The following is a 23,912-nucleotide window of genomic DNA, read 5'->3' on the forward strand; positions in this document are numbered from 1 at the left end:
TTATTTATCTGCAAACTAACTGGAACTAACTTTGTCAGCAAGGCAAAATCTGCAAATTTTGTCACTTTTCTGTATTACAAAGTTTAATAGTTCAAGTCTTAGTACAGTTTCTGAGTTACTGATGAAAACAAAGTTTATCGGCTACTAATTCCTGCCTAGAACAACTGCAGGTTGATATTTCTCAGTAAACAAAAACGAGTCAAGTTTCTTAGATTAACACAGCAATTTAGAGGAATAATTACATGAAGTTGTAGTGGGTCATGCAAGTAAGCTTTTGATGTAGCAGTATTACAATTTCCAATGCAGGAACTGATGCCTGGATATTTAAGCGGTTGAAGAAATAACCCAAAAAACTGTTCAGTCCAGGAATGAAAAAAATGGCTCAGAATAAGAAGATTAGAATAAATGTTTTCTATTACTAAAAGCATGAAATGTCTGAAATGATGAGTTCTGCAAGTAGATAATATAGGATGCTAAAGGTAATTAACATAGTAGAAAATCAGTATTAGATCAAGGCAAGTTTATCTATCAGCTTAGTTCTGGGGGAAATTAAAGGTATAAGTACATCAGCCTGGTCAAAATTCCATAATTTTCCCTCTAAGCTTAAACTTAATTAATTTAAAAATCATTATAGCCATCTCTAGTCCTGCTTTTCCTGTTCTTGGAAGTCTGCAGCAATTACTGAACATAAAAAGAAACTATGATTGTCTGGGGCAGTCTGTGATGGCAGTTGAGTAGGACAGCATCCATGCAGGTCATGCCAAACTTGCAAAATATTTTCTTTTAGCACGTTACGCCTTTAGATAAGAGTGCAGTGGGAAGAAGTCGCATTTCTTCCAAATGGTACTACAGATTAAAGGTGTAGGTAATGCACTTAGAACTGTAGAGTCTTCAGATTGGGAGAGATGTAGACTGTTCTCTGAAAGAACACTTCTCATTCTTTCAGCTCATCACTACTAAATAAAAGATCTTTAGCTGGGAAGTACAAATGTCTTAAATGTCACTCCCGTTCTAGAAATTGTTTTCTCTAAAAATACATCTTTTAGTACTAAGGCCTTAAATATTTTAGGATTTATTACCTGTGTTTATAGATGTAGTGTATAAAGCGAATTTGTATATTCATATTTAATTGTATATTTATATATACACTCCCGGACATGTGGACTGTATGTCTCACTATAATTCCTGTTAGAACAAGGGATTTTAATCCCTCCTTAGGACAAAGTTGATTGTTTATCCTCTCAAAGTCAGGAAAACAGAGGCAAGTAATCTCAGAGAAAGGAGTCAGAAATTACTCAGACTGCTACAGATCTATCCTTTAAACACAGTCTTTGTGAGGAAGACAGTTGGATCCTTTGTGAGGATCACAATTGGACAGGACAGAAAAGGAACACAGGTGGAATAAACTTCTTACAGAAAAGACTACACAGAGTAAGACTGGGAGGAATGATACAGTATCTCTGGTTTGAATGGGCAGAATGAGTGACTTCGTGGCTGTGAGAATAGGAAGCCTGAGAAAGCAGAAGGAATATTTGAAACCTTAACCTGAGTGAGGACAGGGAAGTAAGGGAGAAGACTGCAGCTGTGACTGTCACACAGACTCTCCAGAGTTCAGTGCAGTTACACCTACACCCTCTGTTGGTATTCCTGAAGCACACAGATTCCACCACTTCTTGCTAGGCTAAGTATCTGCCATTTCTCAGTGTCGTTTGACCACTGGACACAGCTGATCCTCTGGAATTTGTTCTTATATTTTCCTGCCTCACAGGGTCAGTTGGATTTTGATCAAAAACAAGAGTAGAGGTGGTACACACAATAGACTGCAACCAGAAGGGCTCACTGCCCACATCTGGTGACCTCCATCTTCTTTCTGCTACCCTGTTCTCTATTCCTATCTGTTTCTGGATCATCCAATTGCTCCAAAATTAAAAACAAACCATATGTAATATAATGACACGTAATCTGTCAGGTCAGCCTTAGGACATTTTTGCTGTTTAACTTTCCCACAGCCATAAAAACCCTTCCAATTTATTGGATCATGCCAACTTCACCATAAGTATTCTTGGTTATAACTGAAAAACTGCATCTCTTCCATCTTTTTGTTGTTGTTGTTGTTGACTGTAATCTATCCAGATGGCTGATGGCCAGATTGTGTCTGACCTTGTTCTAGTTGCTGGACCAAATCAATACACTGTTATCTTCTTCCTTGCTAAACCACTGAACTGTAAACACATTCTGTGTCTTCGTGTCTGCTATTTGATACTTGTAAGACCACTATATTTGTAAGCCCGCATTCAGTTGATGCAATGCCTTCCAGTTTAAGAACTGCTATCGTAGGAACTAGGTCTGTGAACAAGGAGTAGTGTCCTTGAAGTCACAGATGACTTCTTTGAAGAGCTTGTGAGTACCTAAGAACCAGAGACATCCTGAATGTACCATCCAAAGTTTTCTGACTCGGTTTAGAAGGGATCTCAAGAGTAGATCTTGTCCACTTACCTGCTAAAAGAATGTCCACTTACAATGGATTGCTCAGGACCTTGACAGCCTAGAACATTTCTGGGCAAACTCTGTGTTTTACCATCTTCATGGTAAAAAATACTTTGCAGTTATTTCTTGTGTTTCAGCTTGTGCCCATTTCCTTCCATTCTTCTACAGTGGAGTCTTGTTTCATCTTCTCACTACCCTCTACTAGAATTGCATAAAAGTTCTGACTGAAGTTGTCGACTAGTCCTTCCTAAGCAATCACACAAACATACTTCATTAGAAACTTGTTTGGTATCTATTTATTTGACACAAAAATACTGAATTTAAGCACCAGCCTAGATCAGTACTTACCCAGGAGTCACTGAGCTAAGACTTCCTGAAATAGCATTTATTACTATCTATGAGGAGGTACCTAACTTACCAGGTAAGCAGTAAAGTCTGAGACTCCCTGAATTGCTTGTTAAAGACAACAAGACCTTTAAGTGCCTTGAATGGAAAGTACAATCCTTACTACATTGTTTGACATTCAAACACCAGTTTTCACCATGGATTTTTATTTGCCACCACAACTTAGATTTCTTCAAAAATGCTCCCTAGTAAAACATATAAACTTATCTTACATGTGTGATTTTTAAACAGAGACAATTCTTTTCTTCTCATCTCCTACAGAAAAATGTCAGACCAACACACATTTTTTCTTACAATGGTTATTAGTTTTATTACAGCTTCTCATAAAAGCAGCCCTCCAGTTCTTGAATTAGAATAAATTTTCTACACTTTCAGAGAATAAAAGGTGGATACATCAAAAGACTGGACTTTAGAAGCTGAATCGTTTTCTGGGTGGTAGTTCCTGAACACAATTTCCCAAAAAGGTATGAGGGCAAGCAAAGTAGATATCCATGCAAGAGACATCTGTTGCCCCTCCTTTCTCTCACTAGGGCAAGCAGCAGCAGGTATGGGATTTTCACATAGAGTATTAAAAATGCTGATGCCTGCTTATCTTTGTGTACACCCTGGTGACAGAAGTCCTTGAGACTGGCATAAAAAGTAGGAGTCTTGTGGCAGCAGAACAGTCCTGTTTTGTCTGAAGGCTGTGGAAATGAGCAGAAAAGCAGCTCCAGAGCAGAATCTTGAAGGCCACAGTGTCTGGAGTGAGACTTTTTGCTTCATTAGCCATGAAATTAATACTAAAGTTAACACCCCCCTTGTATTACAATGACCTCTTAGGAGAACATGCTAAATATACATGACTGTAGTACTCAACTCTCTGCCAGATCGTGTTAAACATCACCCCAGTATGGGAAAGAAGTAAGGTTTAGGAGATAAGGGAAAGTATGTCATGGGTAGCAGAGTGGAGAAGGGGAAGAGAAAGAAGAAGAGACTGAAGGAGAGAAGAGAGCTAAGAGAGGGGAAGCTGTGTTCCTCTTCTTCCACCAAGACAGGGACACTTTCTTTCTAAGCATTACATTTCACCTCTTGGAGAAGACTACCTGAGATATCGTGTATTTTGCTAGCATTATTATCATATACTCACACTACTGGCAGCTAGAGCACTTATCAGTTGCAATACCCAATATGTTATGTCTATCCCTTCCATAAATCATCTGTTCTTTTTAAATGTTTGTGAAACTGTCCAGTAAAGTCCTGAGGAGACTCTGTCAGACAGGCATTTGTTATCTGTCCCATTAAAGTCCTGAAGGGACTCTGGCGACTCTGAAATACCAAAACCGAGATTGCAAACAATTCAAAGCACAGAACTTTCTATTTACTTTTATTTCAGCTTTATAAAGAAGGTCATTTGACACCAATAACTTCAAAAAATAAACAAAAACCCAACCAAGTCAAATAAGAATCTTTCAACAAATAACTTACAATTGTTCTAAAACACTTTTCTTACTTTGCTTATTTCATTATGTGGCAGATATTGTACAGAAGTGCCACAGAAACGGTGGTACTGAGGTCTACTTAAGCATCCTACACAATTTTAGGTTAAATCCAAGCAGTTAATACTCTGAGCACTTTAAACACATTAAACAATATAGGTAATATCACAGCCAAAATGCAAAAATATCTATTTTATACACAATTTTAAAAGCGCTTCATGAAGTTGCATGAATTCTAACTTACATCACAAGTTATTTCAAAGGATGCTTATTGCAGAACACCTGCATCAAGTAGGTTTACAAGAAACAACATTACTCTGAGGGTGTGGAAAATGGTTAGTATATTCAAGCTTAAGTCTTGGTTACAGTGACGTCAGTAAAGATTTTGCTACTGACTTCACTGATGCAAAGATTGCTGTTATCCACTCATTTTTCCATCAGATAAAAGGTGTAAAGGTCTGCCGAAGGAGTTACAAAATAGCTAATTGAAAATTATTTCCATGAGGCACGCGTGCAGTAAGAAGATGAGTTATCATAAATTTCAGAACTACAGCCTTTAGTACTATTCCATGTGAAAGTCACGGACATTGCAGCCAAAGCAAATGAGAACAGAGCAAACACCTCTGTTATGCATTGCTGAGCTCCTTTGTAAGGCCATGCTACTGTATTCTAGGAAGAAAGACAGCCGTACTTATTCTTTTTGGTGTCATTTCCCTAGATGCACGGTAGATATGTAGTATCATGTTTGACCAACTCATTAAAACGCACTTCAAACCAAATGCTTTTCCACATATGACCTGATGCAGATATGCTCCAACAGCCATGATTTAAAGATGTTTAATATACATATCTACATAAAATTTTTGATATTCATGCAGTTAAGACGTACAGCGATGAGTATGAACAGATTCAGTGTAGTTACTAGTTTCAACTTGAGAAGCCAAAGATACCTGGGTTTTAATAAGATAGTAGCAGAATACTTGGCTGCTGAAGTGCATCTCACCAAGTTCATATTTTTATGTCAGACGTAACTTGATTTAAAAAAAATGAACATAATGTTATGGAAGCCTTTTAAGTTTTGTGTTTCAAATCAGAAGCAGAGATGAGAAGCATTAGCTGTACTCACTTCAGCGTGGGTGAGAAGTTAACACGCTTCAGCCTCGTTCTATTTAATATCAACCAAATCCATTAGGCGGTTTTGTTTTTGATGATGCGTTTTTTATACCTACAGTATAGCTGCATCAGAGGGATGTGATACACTTTCAGCTCACCAGACATGTGACAGCTCCTGTCCAGAACAAACCTTGGCACTGTAACTACGTACATTCTCCCTGCTGGCAGTTACAGGCTTGGAAATACTAACATAGCTCTGGACTTCTAGACCAAAACTACCCTTTATCCAGCCACAGTGAGCTGGTACTGCCAGTACTGGGAATAGACACGTTCCTCATAATGATGGGATTTGAAGAAATAAACTACTGAAAAGATGCCAACAACTTGTTCCTTTACCTGAATATAGCAAAGTGGTACACTTTGTAGGATCAAACACTACTTTGCTTAAAAAAATAAGAGCACTATAGGCTTTGTTAATTTATCTTTCATTTCTGTCCACCAAATGTAATACAAAAGATGCGAAAATAAACTTAAACCACTACATGCAAATTAAAAGCCCAAGAACTGAGAATCCTTCTGGTAACTGTTCTTATAACAGAGGCATATGCATTTGAGGCAGTTAGAAACACTTAAGACGTCTTATGCAAAATAATAAGCATAAAAATTTGCAGTAACATGCATTTTAATTCTGAAAAGGTCCTGGAGGCAGATGTGGTGAATTTGCTGCTCGCTGTTTCACGTTTCACAATCTGTAACACTGAGAATGAAACGTAGCCACAGAATTCTGCACATCTGAGGTTCGCAGTTCCGTGATTAACCACGTGAATCTAAGCACGGATTGCTGCCTTCATTGTCTCGGCAACAAAAGTTACAGCTGTGTCACTTTTGATCAGACTTACAGTTTTCTCATCCACCCCACCTCTTAATCTGGAACAAATCCACCATCTGTGACATTGCTTCTTACACCACATACTCATGGCGTTTCATTCACAGCATTTCCATGCAAGAAATATCACCCACTGGCAAAGAGCTGAGACAAATGTTCTTAGAAATTTTACAAATATTGCTCTGACTCTAAACATACTTAGCTCAACTCCACATATTCCCTTGAGCTATCACAGTATAGAAAAATACAAATCATGAACAAAACCATGCAAAAAAAAAAAACCACCCCAAGACCACCAAACTAACTTATCTAAATAAAATATAAACCAAATAGAACACTAAAATAACAATAATATTAAATATTATCTTGTTTAGTGTCTCAAATAACACAGCATCAATAATTTTCTTGTCTATTTTTTTAATGTCAAACTTGAGATACAACAGAATAAGCCTTAATTTTCCACCTTCCTCAAATCTTTTTTCTTCAGATACCAAAAGAAGTCTGTGCTCTTGTGACATCTAGAGTGTATATTCATGGTTAGTGACTAAGTTTCATATTTCCTTGCACACAGAAGAGTAACTCAAATCCCCAGATTTACCACATTAGCATGGAAGTGAATTAATAACATAAGAAAATGTTTTTAGAATTCCCATTAATGTTTTTAACAGATTATTCCTGGTTCATTTTAAATTGCATGAGATACATCAAAATAAATCTGTAAGAATTATTATTCTTATAATATATTTGATAATTTTCTTTCACTTTCAAGGCATTGATGAAAATTCACATCATTCTGAAAGCATATTAGATTAAAAAAAAGTGCAGGCAACCCAGCTTTCAAAAAAAAATGGTACAACTGGTAGGTACAATGCACTTAGGTAAAGTATTGCAATCCAGCCTTAGATGTCAAACCACGGATACATTGGACAAGTACTCATTTGACAAATAACCAAAAAGCACCTTCTGCAGTAATTTAGTATCTTCACCTGTAGCTTCTGTGTCGTAATTCTGCATCAATGACTTCAGTCCTGGACATCAAAGTAGTCAATTATTGGCTCTTCTTTTAATGGTTTGGACAAACCACTGCTTCCACTATTCCTGAAATTATAAGAATAGTAGATATTACTCACTGTGCACAAAAAACAAGACAGAAGTGAACTGAAATCACAAATTCTCATAATGTCTCAGTGTGCACTTGCACACTGCATCGGTAGACGGCAGTTCTGAGTTATATTCTAATGAAAATACCTTATCATTTCAGAAAGCCTTTAACTGTGATTTTTGGGAAAGCTAAATGCATCCATGTGTGGCTGAATTAATCAATTACGTTTTGGCTTTTACCACAAACTACCTTTTATTAGTAATACTTATTGCAAAAACAATAATGTATTGAAGATTAAATTTTCAACATGGAAAAGAAGGGAAAGAGCAAAAGGAATATTTCTGTAGTGCTCACTGGTCAAATCTGCTCATTTTTAAAAGCAAGAATATCACATTGGGTTTACGTAGCAAAGGTTTGGTAGCTGGGTGACTGCAGGTACTGCATTTGTAAGAGATGAGAAGGTAATAGAAGCTATTATACAAGAGTCAGTTCCAGCCAGCTCAAAAAGGAACCGCAGCTTGCCAAATTTGAGCCAACAAGCACTGCTGCTCGTACCTCTGTAAAAGCATATTTAAGAAAAGGAAAAAAATACTGTGTGACAACAGCTGAAAGAGAGGACTGAGAAAATCTGAGGTAAACAATCCTGCTGTCAGTACAGTCGGTGAAGGAGGAGGAGAGGGATGGGTGTTCCAGGTGCTGCCACAGAAGCTTCCTTGCAGTCGAAAAACAGGAGCACGGTGGAGCAGGCTGTCTCCTGCAGCTTACGGTGCACAGCTTCAGAGCAGACCTACGTGGTACAGCCCAGAGCGGAGCAGGTGGATGAGGCCTGCAGGCGACTGCAGCTTACAGAGAGCTTCTGCAATAGTAGACTCGGGGCTGGAACTACAGCCCGTGGAGAGTAGCCCGTGCAAAAGCAAATGGTATCAGAGGAGCTGCTGCTGGTGGGGATCCACGTGGGTCAGTCTATTCCTGAAGGACTCCACCCCACGGTATGAACCCATACAGGAGCAGTAGTTGATGAACTGCAACCTGGGGAAGCTCCCAATGGATCAGTTCACAAAGGACTGCGTGCCGTGGGAGGGAGCCCATGCTGGAGCAGGGGAAGAGAGCGAGGAGGAAGGAGCAGCAACAACAAAGCGTCATGGACTGATGTGTGGGAACTGCTGAGCCACGGCCCGAACCTCGGACTGAGCACCTGAGGCGGGCGCTGAGCCAGCCCTGGCAGCACAGGTGAAGGCAGTTCCCTGTGCAATGGGAAAGGGTGGAGCCTGGCTGCACCTCTCCTAGATCCCACTTAATTAAGTGCTGACTGCCACTAGGGAAGGATCTTTTCTGGAGACTGCTCCTCTTGGAGTCTTCTCAGTGAGCCCAGGACAAGGCTAAGCTGTCCATCCGTTCCTCTTTGGTGTGATAACCTGTTTAGCCTCGCTTTCTTGTACGTTTCTTAATCGTAACGTCCATACATTCACTGATTATACAACTGAGCACAACCCATTTCCTCGTGCCAAAAAGAGGGCGGAGGTAGAAGAAAGCGGATAGAAGGAAGAAGGTGGTTTTAGCTTCCTTTAACTTCTCACTACTCTAGTCTGTTATCAACAGACGACCAGTTAACCTCCCCTGACATGCTTTGCATGTGATTGTAATCGGTGAGTGATCTCCTCGTCCTTATCTCAGTCCACAAGCTTTCCTTCCCCATTGTATTTTCTCCTCCTGTCCTCCTGAGGAGGGGGAGTGAGAGAGCAGGACGATGGTGCTTAGCTGCCCGTCAGTGCTAAACCACAGTATGGGAACGTGAAATCTAAACACTGTGAAGACTTTTGTCCTAAGACAGTATGAAGTCTTATGGCAGATTTTGTTACATAATTCCAAAGAAGTTTTCTTTCTGTTTAAAATAAATGGTGAAAGTCCTTTGCAATTTTGTTACGTAATTCACTTTCGCTAAGGTCACTGAAGATAGAAATCCTGCAGAATTAAGTGGGAATAAAAGGTAACAAACTGTAGAAAGTTCATATTAAGTTACAAAGTGAAACAGGTTTTGTTTTTTTTTTTTTTTAAGACGTGTGGCTTGCTCTAGATGCTGAATTCTAAAGCAACTTACATTTTTTCTCAAAACAGTCTACTATGTATTTCAGCAGCATCTATTTAAGGTGCTACTTAATAGCTAATGCAAAATTAACTTATGCCTTTCTCCAAATAGTTTTTCAGAGGACAAGGATTCAAATGCTATTTTGGAAATAACTTGGGGAAGAGTTCTTAAGGACAAATATGCACAAAGAATAAGCCACCAATTAGAAATTTTCCTAACTATGAGATGCCTACAGGTGCCTGAAGCTGGCAGATCATACAAAGTAAAGACTGTTCTATTAGACTATTCACCAAGAAGCCCTACATACTCTATCTTAAGTAGTTTTCAGTATCTGAGAAGAACATAGTTCCCATTTAGCCAGCTGTGGGACTACTATATTCACTAGAGAAAAATACACATACTCACTGTTCAAATACGTAGCCTCTTAACATCCATATCTTCTTAACTACCTAGTACTTACATAAAGATTAGATCACAACATTTGTTTTATTACTGTTTTTATATCACATAGTCAACTCTACATTTTGTTTACACTTCATTTCATGTTTACTTCTTATAGGAAGAACATATTAGTGCAGGCTGAAAGCTCCAATGTATCACATGGCTTGGGAAAAGTGAAGACCTGCGGATTATAAAGTTGAAGTTCAACAGCCTTTCAAGTAACTGAGCACAGAATTTTTGAAATAAATTTCTTACTTATCTGTTTGTTTGTAATGAGGAATAGGAGGTGGAGGCCTGCTCTTCATTTCTTTATCCAACACAGAAGTTAAGGTATTGCTTGGACAAATGGATTTCCCTCTAGAGAAACAATACAAAAGGTTATTTTGTTAAGCAGGAAGTTACACGCATTAAGAAATTAGGGCAAAAAAATTATGTTTAAAAGTAGTGGTTGTGATGTCAGTGCTCATATCTGTATTTAATCTATAAAAATACTTAATTTTCATAGAGTCACAGAATATTATCAGTTGGAAAGGACCCACAAGGATCACTGATTCTAACTCCTGGCTCCACACAGTACCACCTAAAAATTAAACCATATACCCAAGAGCATTCTGCACTGCAAGGGCCACCCTTTTTTAACTGCAAGACTCACAAACCTTCCACTACCAGCATGTTTCCCATTCACAGACTCTTCTTCATCATTGGGGGGGGGGGGGGGGAGTTAGTAAACTGAATAAACTAAAATTCTTAAACCTTCTCTAGGACAGTTTTTTACCCTTCTTGCAGCTTCCTCCTAACGCAAACTACTGGCATTTTAAGACCAAACTATTTAGCAGTCATCGTACACTAAACTACAATACTTTCCTATTTCTATATGAATGCCTCCTCCTCTAAGGAATGTATAAATGCCTTCTGTGATGTAGAATTTCCTCTAAATACCATCTGCTAGTTACCTTTTAGATGGAGAGTAAATTAGCTTGGCCTCTCCATTTCAGAATAGGTGAATAAATGCTACTTCTTGTCCTCCTATTTACATTACATTCATTACTTAATCAAAATCATAGAATTGCTCAGGTTGGAAAAGACCTTCAAGATCATCAAGTCCAACCACAACCTAACCATCCTACCCCAAATTTAACAACCCTCCACTAAATTATGCCCCTGAGCACCACATCAAATGGTTTTTGAACACACCCAGGGAGGGTGATCAACCACCTCCCCTGGGAGCCTATTCCAGTGCTTAACAACCCTTTCTGTAAAGAAGTTTGTCCTGCCATCCAACCTGAACCTCCCCTGGAGGAACTTAAGGCCATTTCCCCTTGTCCTGCCAGCAATGAGAAGATGCCTCACTCTTGTTGCAATCACCTTTCAGCTGTGGGAAGAGAGCAATAAGGTGTCCCCTCAGCCTCCTCTTTCCCACTGGGAAGAAGCATCTCTTTGAATGCCTATTTATGACTTTATCATTTAATGTAACGTTAGCCTTTCCCATACTTCTATTCTCAAAAGTACCATTGCATTTGAAACCACTAGCATACACACAAATAAAATATAGGATTAATAATGATATTTTCAATGAACATATATACATTCTAAGGTTGTTTACTTCCATATATAGTAAGTCACTGACTTTCTGGGAAACCCATTCCACAGTTGTTATATACTGTATGAACCTTCTTCCTGATAATTTTATTTGTGCCTGTTATCTTTTCTGACAAGAGAAAAAAGAGAGAGGATTCTGTACTTGGGCTATGATTTCAGACAATTTAGTGATAACTCTCCAGTACTATTTCCAAAAAGTTAATCTGTATCTCTTACTACTTTTAACACTCTTATATGAAGACTGCTCCAAAAGTAGCGTTTCCTATTTTATTATGTTGGCCCATGATATTAGAGGCAGATGTTGGTGGGATAGCAGTAGAGGTTGAACCTCCTGCCAATATTCCACTACGTTTTGTTGTTGTGTGACAGATGGTAGGCAAAGGGGCAGTCTGACAAAATGGCATCTGACATAGATGTGCATATGAAGCAAAGGGGTGGAAATTAATTCCTCAGTGAGGATAAAATGCACCCACTGGCATTCACTGATGCTAGCTGAACATTTCTGAAGATCAAATTGTGGATGTTACACAGTGAGGTAGTGGAAGGTGTGTTTCAGCAGTGGTGACAGGGGGTTACTGCCACTGCTACAGTCTTTACGATGCAAGCAAGCTTTTGTTCATTGCTGGTAAAAATGCATAGCTAATGGTGGTGACCGTGCTGAAAAACAGTGTTTTGTAGCTGAGAATTTGCTCTACAAATAGCATTACTGTGCCTCTGTATCTTTAGTAGTTTCCATGGAAATAAATAGGGCAGAGAAGCCACGGGTAAGGGAATACTAAGAACAAGATGTAAGAAATTGAATAAAACCAGTTGAGCTTTCTGTTGACTATAAGTCCTGCAGAAGAAGCTGTTGTGAAATACTTAAATTTGAAACTTGAGCTATCACTTGTCTGAGGTGTCAATGACTTTTAATGTCTTGAAGAGAACAAAGGAAAAGACAGTGAAAATAACTTTTGGATGAATCCACTGAAGAAACATTGCTAGACAGCTGAAAAATATTCCCAGTAGAGCACTCACTGTCATTAAGAACATCAGAAGTAAAACGTTCATTCTGCACTGCATGCTCTTCCCTAACAACACGTGGGAAGGACCAAGTGTGCAACTTTTCCTAACACCACAGAAGTCTTCCCATGCTAAATTTGCAGCATATGACATCTTTGCTTTTAAAGCATTGTCACCTATCCCATTCCTTTCTCTAACACTTTATCCACTTCTGCATTAATTTCTCATCATCCCCTAGCTTCTTTCCTTTTTCTTAAGTAAGCTTTATCTTATCAACCTCCTTTAGCACAAACGTGGGTTCATGGAGGGAAATCTTACAGAAATGTCCCAACTCCATTGAAAGTACTCAAGATTCTAGCTACGCTACCAAACCATCAGCAGCCTCAGAAGCAAGTAATGGCACTCTAATAGCAGGAAAGGTGAAAAAAATTATTATTATATATCTTTTATTATTAACTAGAGTCAATATCTAGTTAAAAACTAGTTAAACTGGTTGTCAAAGAACCACAATTTGACAGTTCTAAACTAAAAACAGATATTGTTAAACTAAATAAACCACTCAGTGATAACAGAATCAAGAAAATCATGCTCTCTCCAATACAATAATCTTGCTTCACTTCTTCTACTATGAACCTCCTTTTACAGGCCCTCTCCAAGTATCTCCAGTTTTGCTTAGAAATCTCTTGCAGTAACTCCATCTCCCTTTTTGTCTTTTGTCTTGAGAGAGGATAGGAATTCCTGTGGCAGATTCAGATGGAGCAAATAAGTTCCAGTAGCAAGCTTCTGCAAAGAGGTGCAAATTTAGGAGTGAATTCTCTATCCAGCTGTTAATTTTAATGAAAATTTATTACATCTATTATCTTTGACACTTCTCTCAAATTTAGCTCACGACAAAAAGAAAGTTAGTGCTGAGACAAGTTTTAAAAATGTTGTTTTCCTTGCTTTCTTATTTTTAATCTGGGTTTTCCTGAAGATGTGCTCGATGATGAGAAAAAGAAGTCTTATCAAATTATCAATTTAAAACTGCATTTAAAATTTTTAACAGAAACTACTGCGTTGCAAATTGCATTGCAAATAAAATCATCCAATTAAGTGATAAATCATACACAATACATTCATTTCTAGAAAACAGAATTAATTACATACTTGACTGCAGTGATAACAACATTACGCTTTGGCTCGTTGTCATAGCTCACACTTTCAATGCCATAAACCTGAGCTAGTTCGTGGATGATTCTGCGGTGATCTCTGTTCATTGGTGGGTAACAATGACTCTTCTTTGTGTACTTGCCCTGAAGTCAAAAGAAAAAACAAAATACAATAAGGTTTCCCTTTAGCAAAGAAAGGTAGGGCATGAGGAGGGAACAGTGAAATGAGAAAGACTGCTTCTACCTTGTAAATTTTGCCACTGTGACAAAAAGTACTACAACAGAATGCTAATAAATCAGTATTGATAAAAACTCATCTGAAAACGACAATTTAGTTCTCACCTCAAAGCATTAACACATGTATGTATGTACAAATTCTGAATACATCCTCTCTCCTTACACCCCAAAGAAGCAGGATATTTTTTTCTGAATTTTTCTTTTTCAGATTGCTTTCTTACAATGCAGGTACTGCTATAAAGGCATCAGATTTAGTTATCACTTGCCTGTACCAAAGCAGCTGTTCATCTGCAAAATCTGCCATGTAATAAAGTCTATCATTATAGACTTTATCATTACAGACTATATCATTAAAGTAGTTTTAGTTTCAGTTAACCAAGACTGATGTTTGATCTGACGCTGGCTGCTACATAAAAAAATAATAATAATAATTTTTTTTTTTTTTTAATTGTCCCTCCCTCCTAATGGGTGGTGTGACGTAGTAACATCATACAAGGTACTCAATACTTCGGTCTGCTTCAATGACTCAAAACACCCTGTTTTGCCTTTGCCTAATTTGTCACCTAAAGGTATCACAGGATTTTAGGCCTACAGACAGGATTCAAGGGGAAGATAAACTACCAGTTTCAAACAAAGTTTGAGTCAGGGATTGCTAGAGAATTCTGAACCTGAACAAGTTTGCAGAACTGGATGCAGGGCATTTAATGACACTAAGAGACCAGAATCATCTTTGAAAGGTTGTGGAGTATTCGGTATGAACCTAATGACTAGAAAAAAACCCACTGTTGTGCCTAGGCTCAGGAAGAACGAGAATGACAACAAGAACTACAGACTGATCATCTGCAGAAAGCATTTTAGGCACATGAAGTAGAAGGTCCTTAGGAGCAGCCAATTTCAGAAAGCTTTTCAGAATTTGAACAACCTGATCTGACTTTACTGTTGGTTCCTGCTACAAGGAGGAGTTTGCACTAGATGACTTCTCTAGGTCCCTGAATGATTCTGGGACGTTTTCTGACAACCTATACTAGACATTCAAATACAAACATTTGATTAATATACCTCTGGCTTACACAGTGAGAATTACTGAGAATGACATCAAAAAGTTGGCATGTTACAGATGACATGAGAAGTCTTTTCTAAGTCACTAAGATGCAGAAAAGCTCACTTCAGAATCTAATAAAAGGACAATTTTGATAAATCTTAAACTACACACAAATGTTAGTTCAAGTCTGATTTGGTACTGCCAGAAGTAACTTTGATGCAGCACTGTGCACTCTTTATTTATTTATTTGGAAACTATTATTTTAAATTTTAACTAGTTACATTAAGCAAAAGAATAAATGCTCTTCAAAATTATTTAAACTGCAGAAATCACCACACAGAAATATCTGCCTCCTCTCAAACTGTTCAGTAGCTAAATTATGAATAGTAAACAGATCTGAAATTGTGGTCACTCTTTTCCATGCTCATTACTTTTAAGAGTAATTATATGCAATCAGGATAGAATCTTTACTTATCAGTAACAACATTAAACTACCTACCAACTACAACACATACAGGTTCTAGACAAACGTTTAGATGAAGCGAACTCTACAAATTCTGCACCTATTTATTACTTCCTTTAGAAAAGTCGTAGTAATTCTGGGCTCAGGAAAAAAAAACATCAGAATTTCTTCCTATATGCGGACAGACCTGGATGATACAAATATTTTCTGGCTTGTCTGCTTATATACAATAGCAGTGTCAACTCAGCTGTACCAGATTCGTGCATACAGGTGAATCTAGGGGAACAGACGTTCATGAGGCAAGCAAAGTCATAGAATGGCAGATGAGTTTAACTGTATTAACGTGTAGAGTGACCATTCAGAAAATAAGGAAAAGAATAGAAATCCTTTTTATTGCTCATTTATCCAGTTAAGTTGAAGTTGTATCCAACAGTGCAAAAACATAAACAAATCAAAGCAGATGTAAATATACGTAACAGTAATGTGTACAAGAGATAGTACTGACATAGGCAGAGCTACCTGAACATCTGATAGGCTAACATGCCAAACCCTTTTAATACAAGAGAGTAAGCTCTACATTTAGAAATAAAGAATGTAAGGCACATCTTCAACCAGAAAGGATTTAGGACATGGGTGTCTAACCTTTTGGCTTGCCTGGAATGCACAGAGTGGACAGGAATTGTCTTGTCCACAATCACTCCGAAAGTAATGCCTCCTATTTCCATGGAAACTACTAAAGATACAAAGGGCACAATCACACTATTTGATAGAGTAAATTCTCAGCTACAAAACACTACTGCTCAACACAGTCATCACCATTAGCTATGCATTTTTGCCAGTGACAAACCAGAGCCTGCTTGCTGCGCTCATAAAAATTTGTACCGGGGAGATAACCCACTGTCATTGTTACCACTGCTGAGACACACCACTACCAAAGTCACATGCACTGTTTGGTCTCCATAAATGTTCAGCAGGTGTTGATGACTGTCAATGGGAGCAATTTTTTCTGCACAGACGAACTCAGTTCCATCCCCTTGTTCATATACACTTCCACGTCAGCCAGACTGCCCCCTTGCTGTCCTCTGCTGCATGGCAATTAAATGTAAGGGAATATTGGCAGGAAGGTTCGACCTCTATTGCCATTCCACCAACATCTGCCTCTGATGCCGTGGCCCAACATAGTAAAACATAGTAAAATAGTAAACATAGCAAAATAGAAGGCATTACTTCTGGAGAAGCCTTTGTAAAATGTATAGTATGTTCAATGTACATAAGGAACAAAACTTACTTTAACCTTCAATATTTTTTATTAAAACAAAAAAGCAACAAAAACCACAAAACTAGTGGGATATCTGACCTTGTTTATCTAATACATCAATCACTGATTTGATGGAAGTGATTGCAATTTTAATGAGTTATCAAAGTGATCATCAGAGATTTTTGATGAAATTTTACTCTTCCTGTACTTCATTCTTGAAAATAGTTGTTCACAAATGTATGTACTGCCAAAAAGTGAAGATGTGAATACGGTGTGATTGCAAAATGAGGAACGTTTTCCTCTGTTAAGATAGGTCTTATAAAAGTAAAGAGATATGACCAAAGTTTTAAGTTAAATATATGATTGTAACCATATAAATTCCATTTGAAAACATGCAGGTAACGTATTTATGTTGACCAAAAATGGAGCTGCAAATATTAAAAAAAAAAAAAAAAAAGCCATGATATTTTTGGCAATCTTGAAACCTGTTCTCAAATTCCTTTATCAGAATGGAAAGTACAGATGCATATTTTTCTCTGTTCACAAGACTGTATTTATCCAGTGTATCAAAGTGCATAAAATTATTTGCCATAACTTGAGGTGGAACTGCAATGCATCTTCCAACATAATAAAATAGGAGGCATTACTTTTGGAGCAGCCCTCATACATTAAATATTCTGATGGAACTTCTCAGGTAACTCTTTGATTTGCCTTCTAAGGACTTCACGAAAGAAGAATATTTAGCCTGCACGTGTATGATATAGACTCCAAAGCCTAAGAATTCTGTCACTCATCCTTGTTGTTCAGAAAAGAAACCTTTGAAACATGATTTGTCTCTTGGGGATTACTTTCACCTTGCAAAATAGCAACAGTGTGAAGTGCAGGATTGTGCAGAACTCTGCCAAGTGACTCTACACTGTTCAACTTGATCACGACAGAAACTTAAACAGAGAGCAATTTGCCTTTTATGTGGTGGTGGGAGCTGTCTTGGGCAGAGCGATGAGTTCTCAATCCTTGGTGAAGGCAGAACAGGGGTCAGCAAAACTGCTATGCTGGACTTCAAGAGGGCAGACCTGGATCTGTTCAAGATATTGGTAGGGAAGGTCCCTTGGGAGCAAGTCTTGAAGGCACAGGAGCAGGCTGTCCCTATGTGCCATGAGATGAGTCTGTGGGAAAGACCAGTATGGTTGAACAGGGAACTTCACTGAGACTCCAGGAAAGAAAGAAAAAAAGTGTTTACCTCCTGGGGAAGAAAGGACAGGCAACCTGGGGAGAGTACAAGGAAGTATGAAGGGAGAAAATCAGAAAGGCTAAACCTAATGTGAGCTCAACCAGGCCACTGCAGTAATGGACAACAAAAAATATTTTCACAAATAATATTAACAGTAAGAGGAGAATGAAGAAATATCCTTTACTCGAAACGACGGGGAGAATGAACCACTGAGGATAAGGAAAATGTTGAGGCTCTCAATACCTTCCTTGTCTCTGTCCTTAAGAGTCAGATCAGTTATCCTTGGGGTACACAGCCTCCTGACCAGGACTCTGGGGTGGGGAGCAGAATAAACACCTCATCATTCAGGTGGAAACAGTCAGGAGACCTGCTACTCCATCTGGACTGTCGCAAGTTCATGAGGCCAGATGGGATCTACCCAGAGGTGCTGAGGCAGCTGTCAGAGGCGACGGCCAAGCAACTTTCCATCTATCAGTGGTCCTCGTCAACCAGGAAAGTTCCAGATGAGGAACTTTAACAGGAGACCTGCTAATGTGATCCCCATCTATAAGAAGGGTTGTAACGAGAATCCAGAGAATTACAGGCCTTTCAGCCTGACCTCAGTGTCAGGGAAGGTTATGGAACAGGTCACCCTGAGGGAGATCACACGGCTTCTGTAAGACAACCGGGCGATCAGGCCTAGCCACCATGGATTCGTGAAAGGCAGGTCCTGCCTGATCAGCCGGATCTCCTTCTGTGACCAGATGACCTACCTGACAGATGAGGGAAAGGCTGCTGTCATAGCATACTTAGACTTAAACAAAGCCCTTGATGCTGTCTCGTGCAGTATTCTCCTGGAGAAGCTGGCAGCCCAAAGGTACACTCTTTGCTGGGTTAAGAACTGGCTGGCTGGTTGGGCCAGGAGAGTGGTGAAGTTAAATGGAGTTAAATCTGGCTGGCAACCAGTCATGGAAAGTGTTCCCCAGGGAGTCATTACTGGGGTCCATGTTGTTCAGTATCTTCACTGACAACCTGGATGACGGGACTGAGTGCACCCTCAGGGAATCTGCAGGTGACACCAAGTTGGGAGGTAGCAACTTGGAGCAGCGACTGAAAAGCTGCACAGAGGAAAAGGATTTTGGGGTGTTGGTTGACACTGCTAAACATGAGCCAGCAGTGTGCCCAGGTGGCCAAGACGACTAATGACATCCTGGCCTGTATCACAAACAGCACAGCCAGCAGGACCACGGAGGTGACTGTCCCCCCCGTTCACATCTGGTGAGGCCACACCTTGAGCACTGAGTGCTGCGTTCAGTTTTGGGCTCCTCACTACAAGAAAGACATTGAAGCCCTTGAGCGTGTCCAGAGAAGGGCAATAAAACAGGTGAGGGGTCTGGAGCACAACAAGCTGAGGGAACTATGACTGGTTAGTCTGGAGGAGGCTCAGCTGAAAACTTATTCTCCACAACTACCTGAAGGGAGGTTGTAGTGAGGTGGAGGTCAGCCTCCTCCCCCACGTAACAAGCAATAGGACTAGAGGGACATCAAGTTGCACCTTGAGGGGAGGTTCAGGCTGGATATGAGGAAAAATGTCTTTGAAAGAGTGGTCAGGCACTGGAACAGGGAGCCCAGGGAGCTGGTTGAGTCATTGTCCCTGGAGGTGTTTAAGGAAAGGGTAGATGCAGTACTTAGGAACACTGTTTAGTGCACAATATTAGTGGTAGGTGGACAGTTGGACTAAACGGTCTTAGAGATCTTTTTGAACTTTAATGATTCTATGATCCTCTAGGTCAGATAGGGAAAGTATTGTCATGACTGATTTGTTTTACACTTTTCATTCTCTTCTGCATTACACACTTTCATTAGATACTCAACCTGTTTTATAGAATCTTAACAGTCGTTTACTGTCATGGTTTTTTGATTTTTGTTGTTGGTATTCCACACCATAACATCATGTAAAGCAGTGGGAGTTAAAGAGCTAATGTTCCGGTTCTGCAGATCACTGTTTCTGGCTGCTTTGTTCATGGAGGCCTGAAGGGAGAATTTTGCTTTTACTAAAAGCCTATGATTTTGTCTGTAGAATAGACCTCTCTAGGTATGCTGGAGTCTTCCAGATAACTGTCGCTGAATCCAAGTTTCCTTCTAGAAAGAGGAGGACTACTACATACATCAGATGCTGGAAAGCATCTATAGATCTGTAAGCAACTTCTGCAACAGGGACAAGAAGAACCTAGGGCTTTCATTCTCAAAAATCTGAATCTCTGACCTCTGGAGATCATTGAGTCCAATCCCCCTGCTAAAGCCTAGAGTAGGCTACAAAGAAAAGCAAGTTTCGAATACCCATCTACTTACTGGACATCTGCCCTTTAGATATTTTTAAGTGTTGACTGGATCCCCCACCCTCAAGGGTTTTCTCAAGGCTAAGAAGTCCCAAGTCTCTCAGCCTTTCCTCCTAAGAGATGTTCCAGTCCCCTAGTAATCTTTACAAGACTCCACACTGGACTCTCTCCTTTTGCACTGATGCACTGAAGTCTGGAACTACTTGAACCTTAATATAAACAAAACAAAAAAACAAACTACTACTTTGCTGTGACAGAAGTGATTCCAATACTGTGCATCCTAACTTTGTTTATAATTAAAAATACGCATTCTAATAGAGTAAAAAAATATTTAGTGTTAATTCTTACTACTAACGCTAAAGCTTAGTGAACATTATTCAGATTCCTCCCAATCTGGAGGAAACTGCTCCTTTTAATAACTCAAGGAACACGCAAGTACTGACCTTATTCACAGCTTCCACAAGCATTCTCATCTCCTTCTCAACATCGCTGACAAATTTTAAGTCTTTCCTGCAAGAACAATATACTAGGTAAATGAGGCAACTGAATGTACAACGACTTTATTTTTTTAACATTTTTACCAACCACAAAATTAAAGATCTCAATTAACTGAGGCAAATACAAGAGTTTAGACTGCACTTCAGTTTATACACAACTCGATTGGCATTTTAAAATGTTCATTTATGTCATCATTACTATGAAAATCTTGAATTATTTTCCCTCCAAGCCTTGGAAGACAGCACAGAATTCTACAATACAGCACAACTGTCTGACAATACAACTCTGAATTTTCAGATCAGTAAAATGAAGGTTTTAAATTTGTCATTTCAGTGTTTTTCAACTACTTGTCATTATGGCAATTCACGTGTATTACATGATTAGACATAAAAACAAGTATTGGTTTTAAAGAGTGAAATTCTTTTCCAAGACAGAAAAAAAGTGCACTGGCTGGTGAATTATGAAAACAATAGAAGAATAAGACTAACTGCAAGGAAACAAAATATTCTTGATATGATATATTAAAGATTTTTGTAATTAGTTTACCCTAATTAATCACAGTAGATTGAATCTGTCAGAGTGAGCTTTACACTCTCTGTTTAAATGAGCAGGTAAACTAACTTCAAAAGTAAGGTTAACATTTGTCAGCACATCATCTTCACACAGAAAAAGGGTACCTGAAGATTTCCTATCTCAAAGTTAGCAGTAAATAAAGTTTCTTCTTCAAAGGCACCACTTCAGAGCAAGACAACATTATTTCGTGAATTACGTCTGCATTTCAACAGACAAGACATGGATGCCCTACAAGGCTAGGTGCTGAAGTGAAGGTCTGATCAAAGGATCAAGTGGTCTCAAGCAAATATGAAAGATGACAACGTTGAGTCGCTTGTCTACCAAAATCACAGATCAATGGACTCAGATGCTAAAATGGACTCAGCCTATCACTGGAAAACTTTCCATGTTTTATAACAGGTCCCATTCATCAAGTGAATACCACATTGAATGGAGTTATCAGAAATCTTGAATCTTCACTTGAGAAAAGTATTACACGACTCAGAGAATTCCAAAAAACAGAGTGCCAAATTTGACCTTCAGAGTTAAAAATAAAGGTCACTCCAGACACCTATCTATGAAACAAAGTCAGCACATGCAGCATGAGATTTTGAAAAAAATGCTAACACAAAAATCAGTAGCTAAAAATAAATAAATAAAAATTATCTATTCAGGACATACTTAAATCCAGAGAGTCAGAAAGTAAATACTGAATTAAATGACAGCCATGAACATTCAAATTTTAAAATAAAATGTCCACAGAAAAAAAGAAAATGGAAACAGCAGTCCAATGAGATGGTCTATAAGCACCTGAAACGTCTTTAAAAAAAAAAAAAAAAGCCTCTAAAAAGAGTTATTAACTGAAAGTGACCAGCAGTATTAAACCAAATGAGCATTCTTTCAAAAAGCAATTCCAAGACAGTCAAGACTGAAGTACTCAGGGAAAAAAGGAGATTTTACGAGCTGACTGAGAGAATGTTAATTCTCTGCAGTTTGAATGAATTGGTGAGATGAGCTGAACAGAAACTAATTTAATGGGCATCATCTAAAACCCACAGTTTTACTACTTCCTTAAAAAGCAAAAGCTGGACCTCACTACCTTTTTGGCCTGTTACTTACTGTCATTTGCTGATGACACAAAACTAGGAAGAATGACATGCCAGAAGGCTGGGCTACCATCCAGCAAGACCTAGACAGGCTGGTGAGTTGGGCAGGGAGAAATTTTATGTTTCATTACAAGGGCAATGTAGAGTCTTGCTTCTGGGCAAGAACAACCCCAGGTACCAGTATGGGTTGGGGACTGACCTGCTGGAGTGCAGAACAGGGAAAGGGACCTGGGCGTCCTGTGGACAGCAGGATGACCACGAGCCAGCACTGTACCCTTGTGGCCAAGAAGGCCGATGGCACCCTGGGGTGTATTAGAAGGGGTGTGGTTAGAAGGTCCAGAGAGGTTCTCCTCCCCCTCTACTCTGTCCTGGTGAGACCACATCTGGAGTATGGTGTCAGTTCAAGGGCAGGGAACTGCTTGAGAGAATCCAGCACAGAGCCACAAAGGCGATTAAGGGCGTGGAGCATCTCCCTTACGAGGAGGGGCTGAGGGAGCTGGGTCTCTTTAGCTGGGAGAAGACTGAGGGGTGTCCTCATTAATGCTTATAAATATGTAAAGGGTGAGCGTCAGGAGGATGGAGCCAGGCTCTTCTCAGTGACATCCAGTGATGGGACAAGGGGCAACGGGTGCAAGCTGGAACACAGGAGGTTCTACGTGAATATGAGAAAAACTTCACGGTGAGGATAACAGAACACTGGACCAGGCTGCCCAGAGAGCTTGTGGGGTCTCCTTCTCTGAAGGCATTCAAAACCCGCCTCAAGTTCTTGTGGGACCTCATCTAGGTGTTCCTGCTCTGGCAGGGGGATTGTAATCAGGCTAATTTCAGACTGTTCACACCTCTGCCACTAAGGCTGACAAAGCAAGATTTCCTTTAGAGTTTCAAGTTTTCCTTTGATGTTATGAGATGAAGCTGTGATGAAAAAAGTCTCCTCTCAATTCTGCATAGTTTTGTCTATCCAAGTTTGGCAGCAAGCTTCATGAAACTGTTTTAACTTAATAAATAAAGGGGAGTGCCAGGTCAATATGCAAGGAAGTACATTCTGTACTCCAAGCTACAGAAAAGCATGAACTTACATTGAAGGGTGGAAAGAAGCATGGGGTTAACAAGCAACACTGGCAGACTCTGATACTGGCAAAAATTCTGAAAAGCCAAGAATAACAAATCCATTAGAAGGTCATTGGAGAAGAGGAGGTTCAGATGGGAACTTATTGCTCTCTACAACTACCTGAAGAGAGGCTGTGGCAAAGAGAGCATCGGCCTTTCCTCCCAGGTAACTAGTGACAGGATTAGAAGGAAAGGCCTCAAGTTGTGCCAGGGGACATTCAGGTTGGATCATCTTCTCTGAAAGAGGGGACAGGCACTGGAACAGGCTCTCCAGGGAGATGATGGAGTCACCATCTCTGGAGGTGCTCAAGAAATGTTTAAATGTTGTACTGAGGAACGTGGTTTAGTGGAAAATT

General features: G+C 39.3%; 1 protein-coding gene across 3 annotated transcripts in view; it reads right to left on the bottom strand.

Annotated features, from left to right (window-relative positions):
* Positions 1-4,238: 4,238 nt before the first annotated feature.
* NFX1 (nuclear transcription factor, X-box binding 1) overlaps positions 4,239-23,912 on the bottom strand; it is a 78,963-nt gene continuing 59,289 nt past the window's right edge. For 2 of the 3 annotated variants that reach the window (XM_085219990.1, XM_085219988.1), the window contains 4 exons: positions 20,737-20,803; positions 13,743-13,888; positions 10,251-10,352; positions 4,239-7,464 (listed from right to left, as the gene is read on the bottom strand). In XM_085219990.1, coding sequence (XP_085076116.1) covers positions 7,389-7,464; positions 10,251-10,352; positions 13,743-13,888; positions 20,737-20,803 — 391 coding nt within the window. In that variant the 3' untranslated portion in view covers positions 4,239-7,388. Of the gene's footprint in view, positions 7,465-10,250; positions 10,353-13,742; positions 13,889-17,706; positions 17,911-20,736; positions 20,804-23,912 lie in introns of those variants that run through there. The other variant, XM_085219991.1, reaches the window with a different exon arrangement.

The sequence above is a fragment of the Meleagris gallopavo genome, chromosome 3 (assembly GCF_905368555.1).
Source record: "Meleagris gallopavo chromosome 3, MGAL_WU_HG_1.1, whole genome shotgun sequence".
NCBI lineage: Eukaryota > Metazoa > Chordata > Aves > Galliformes > Phasianidae > Meleagris > Meleagris gallopavo.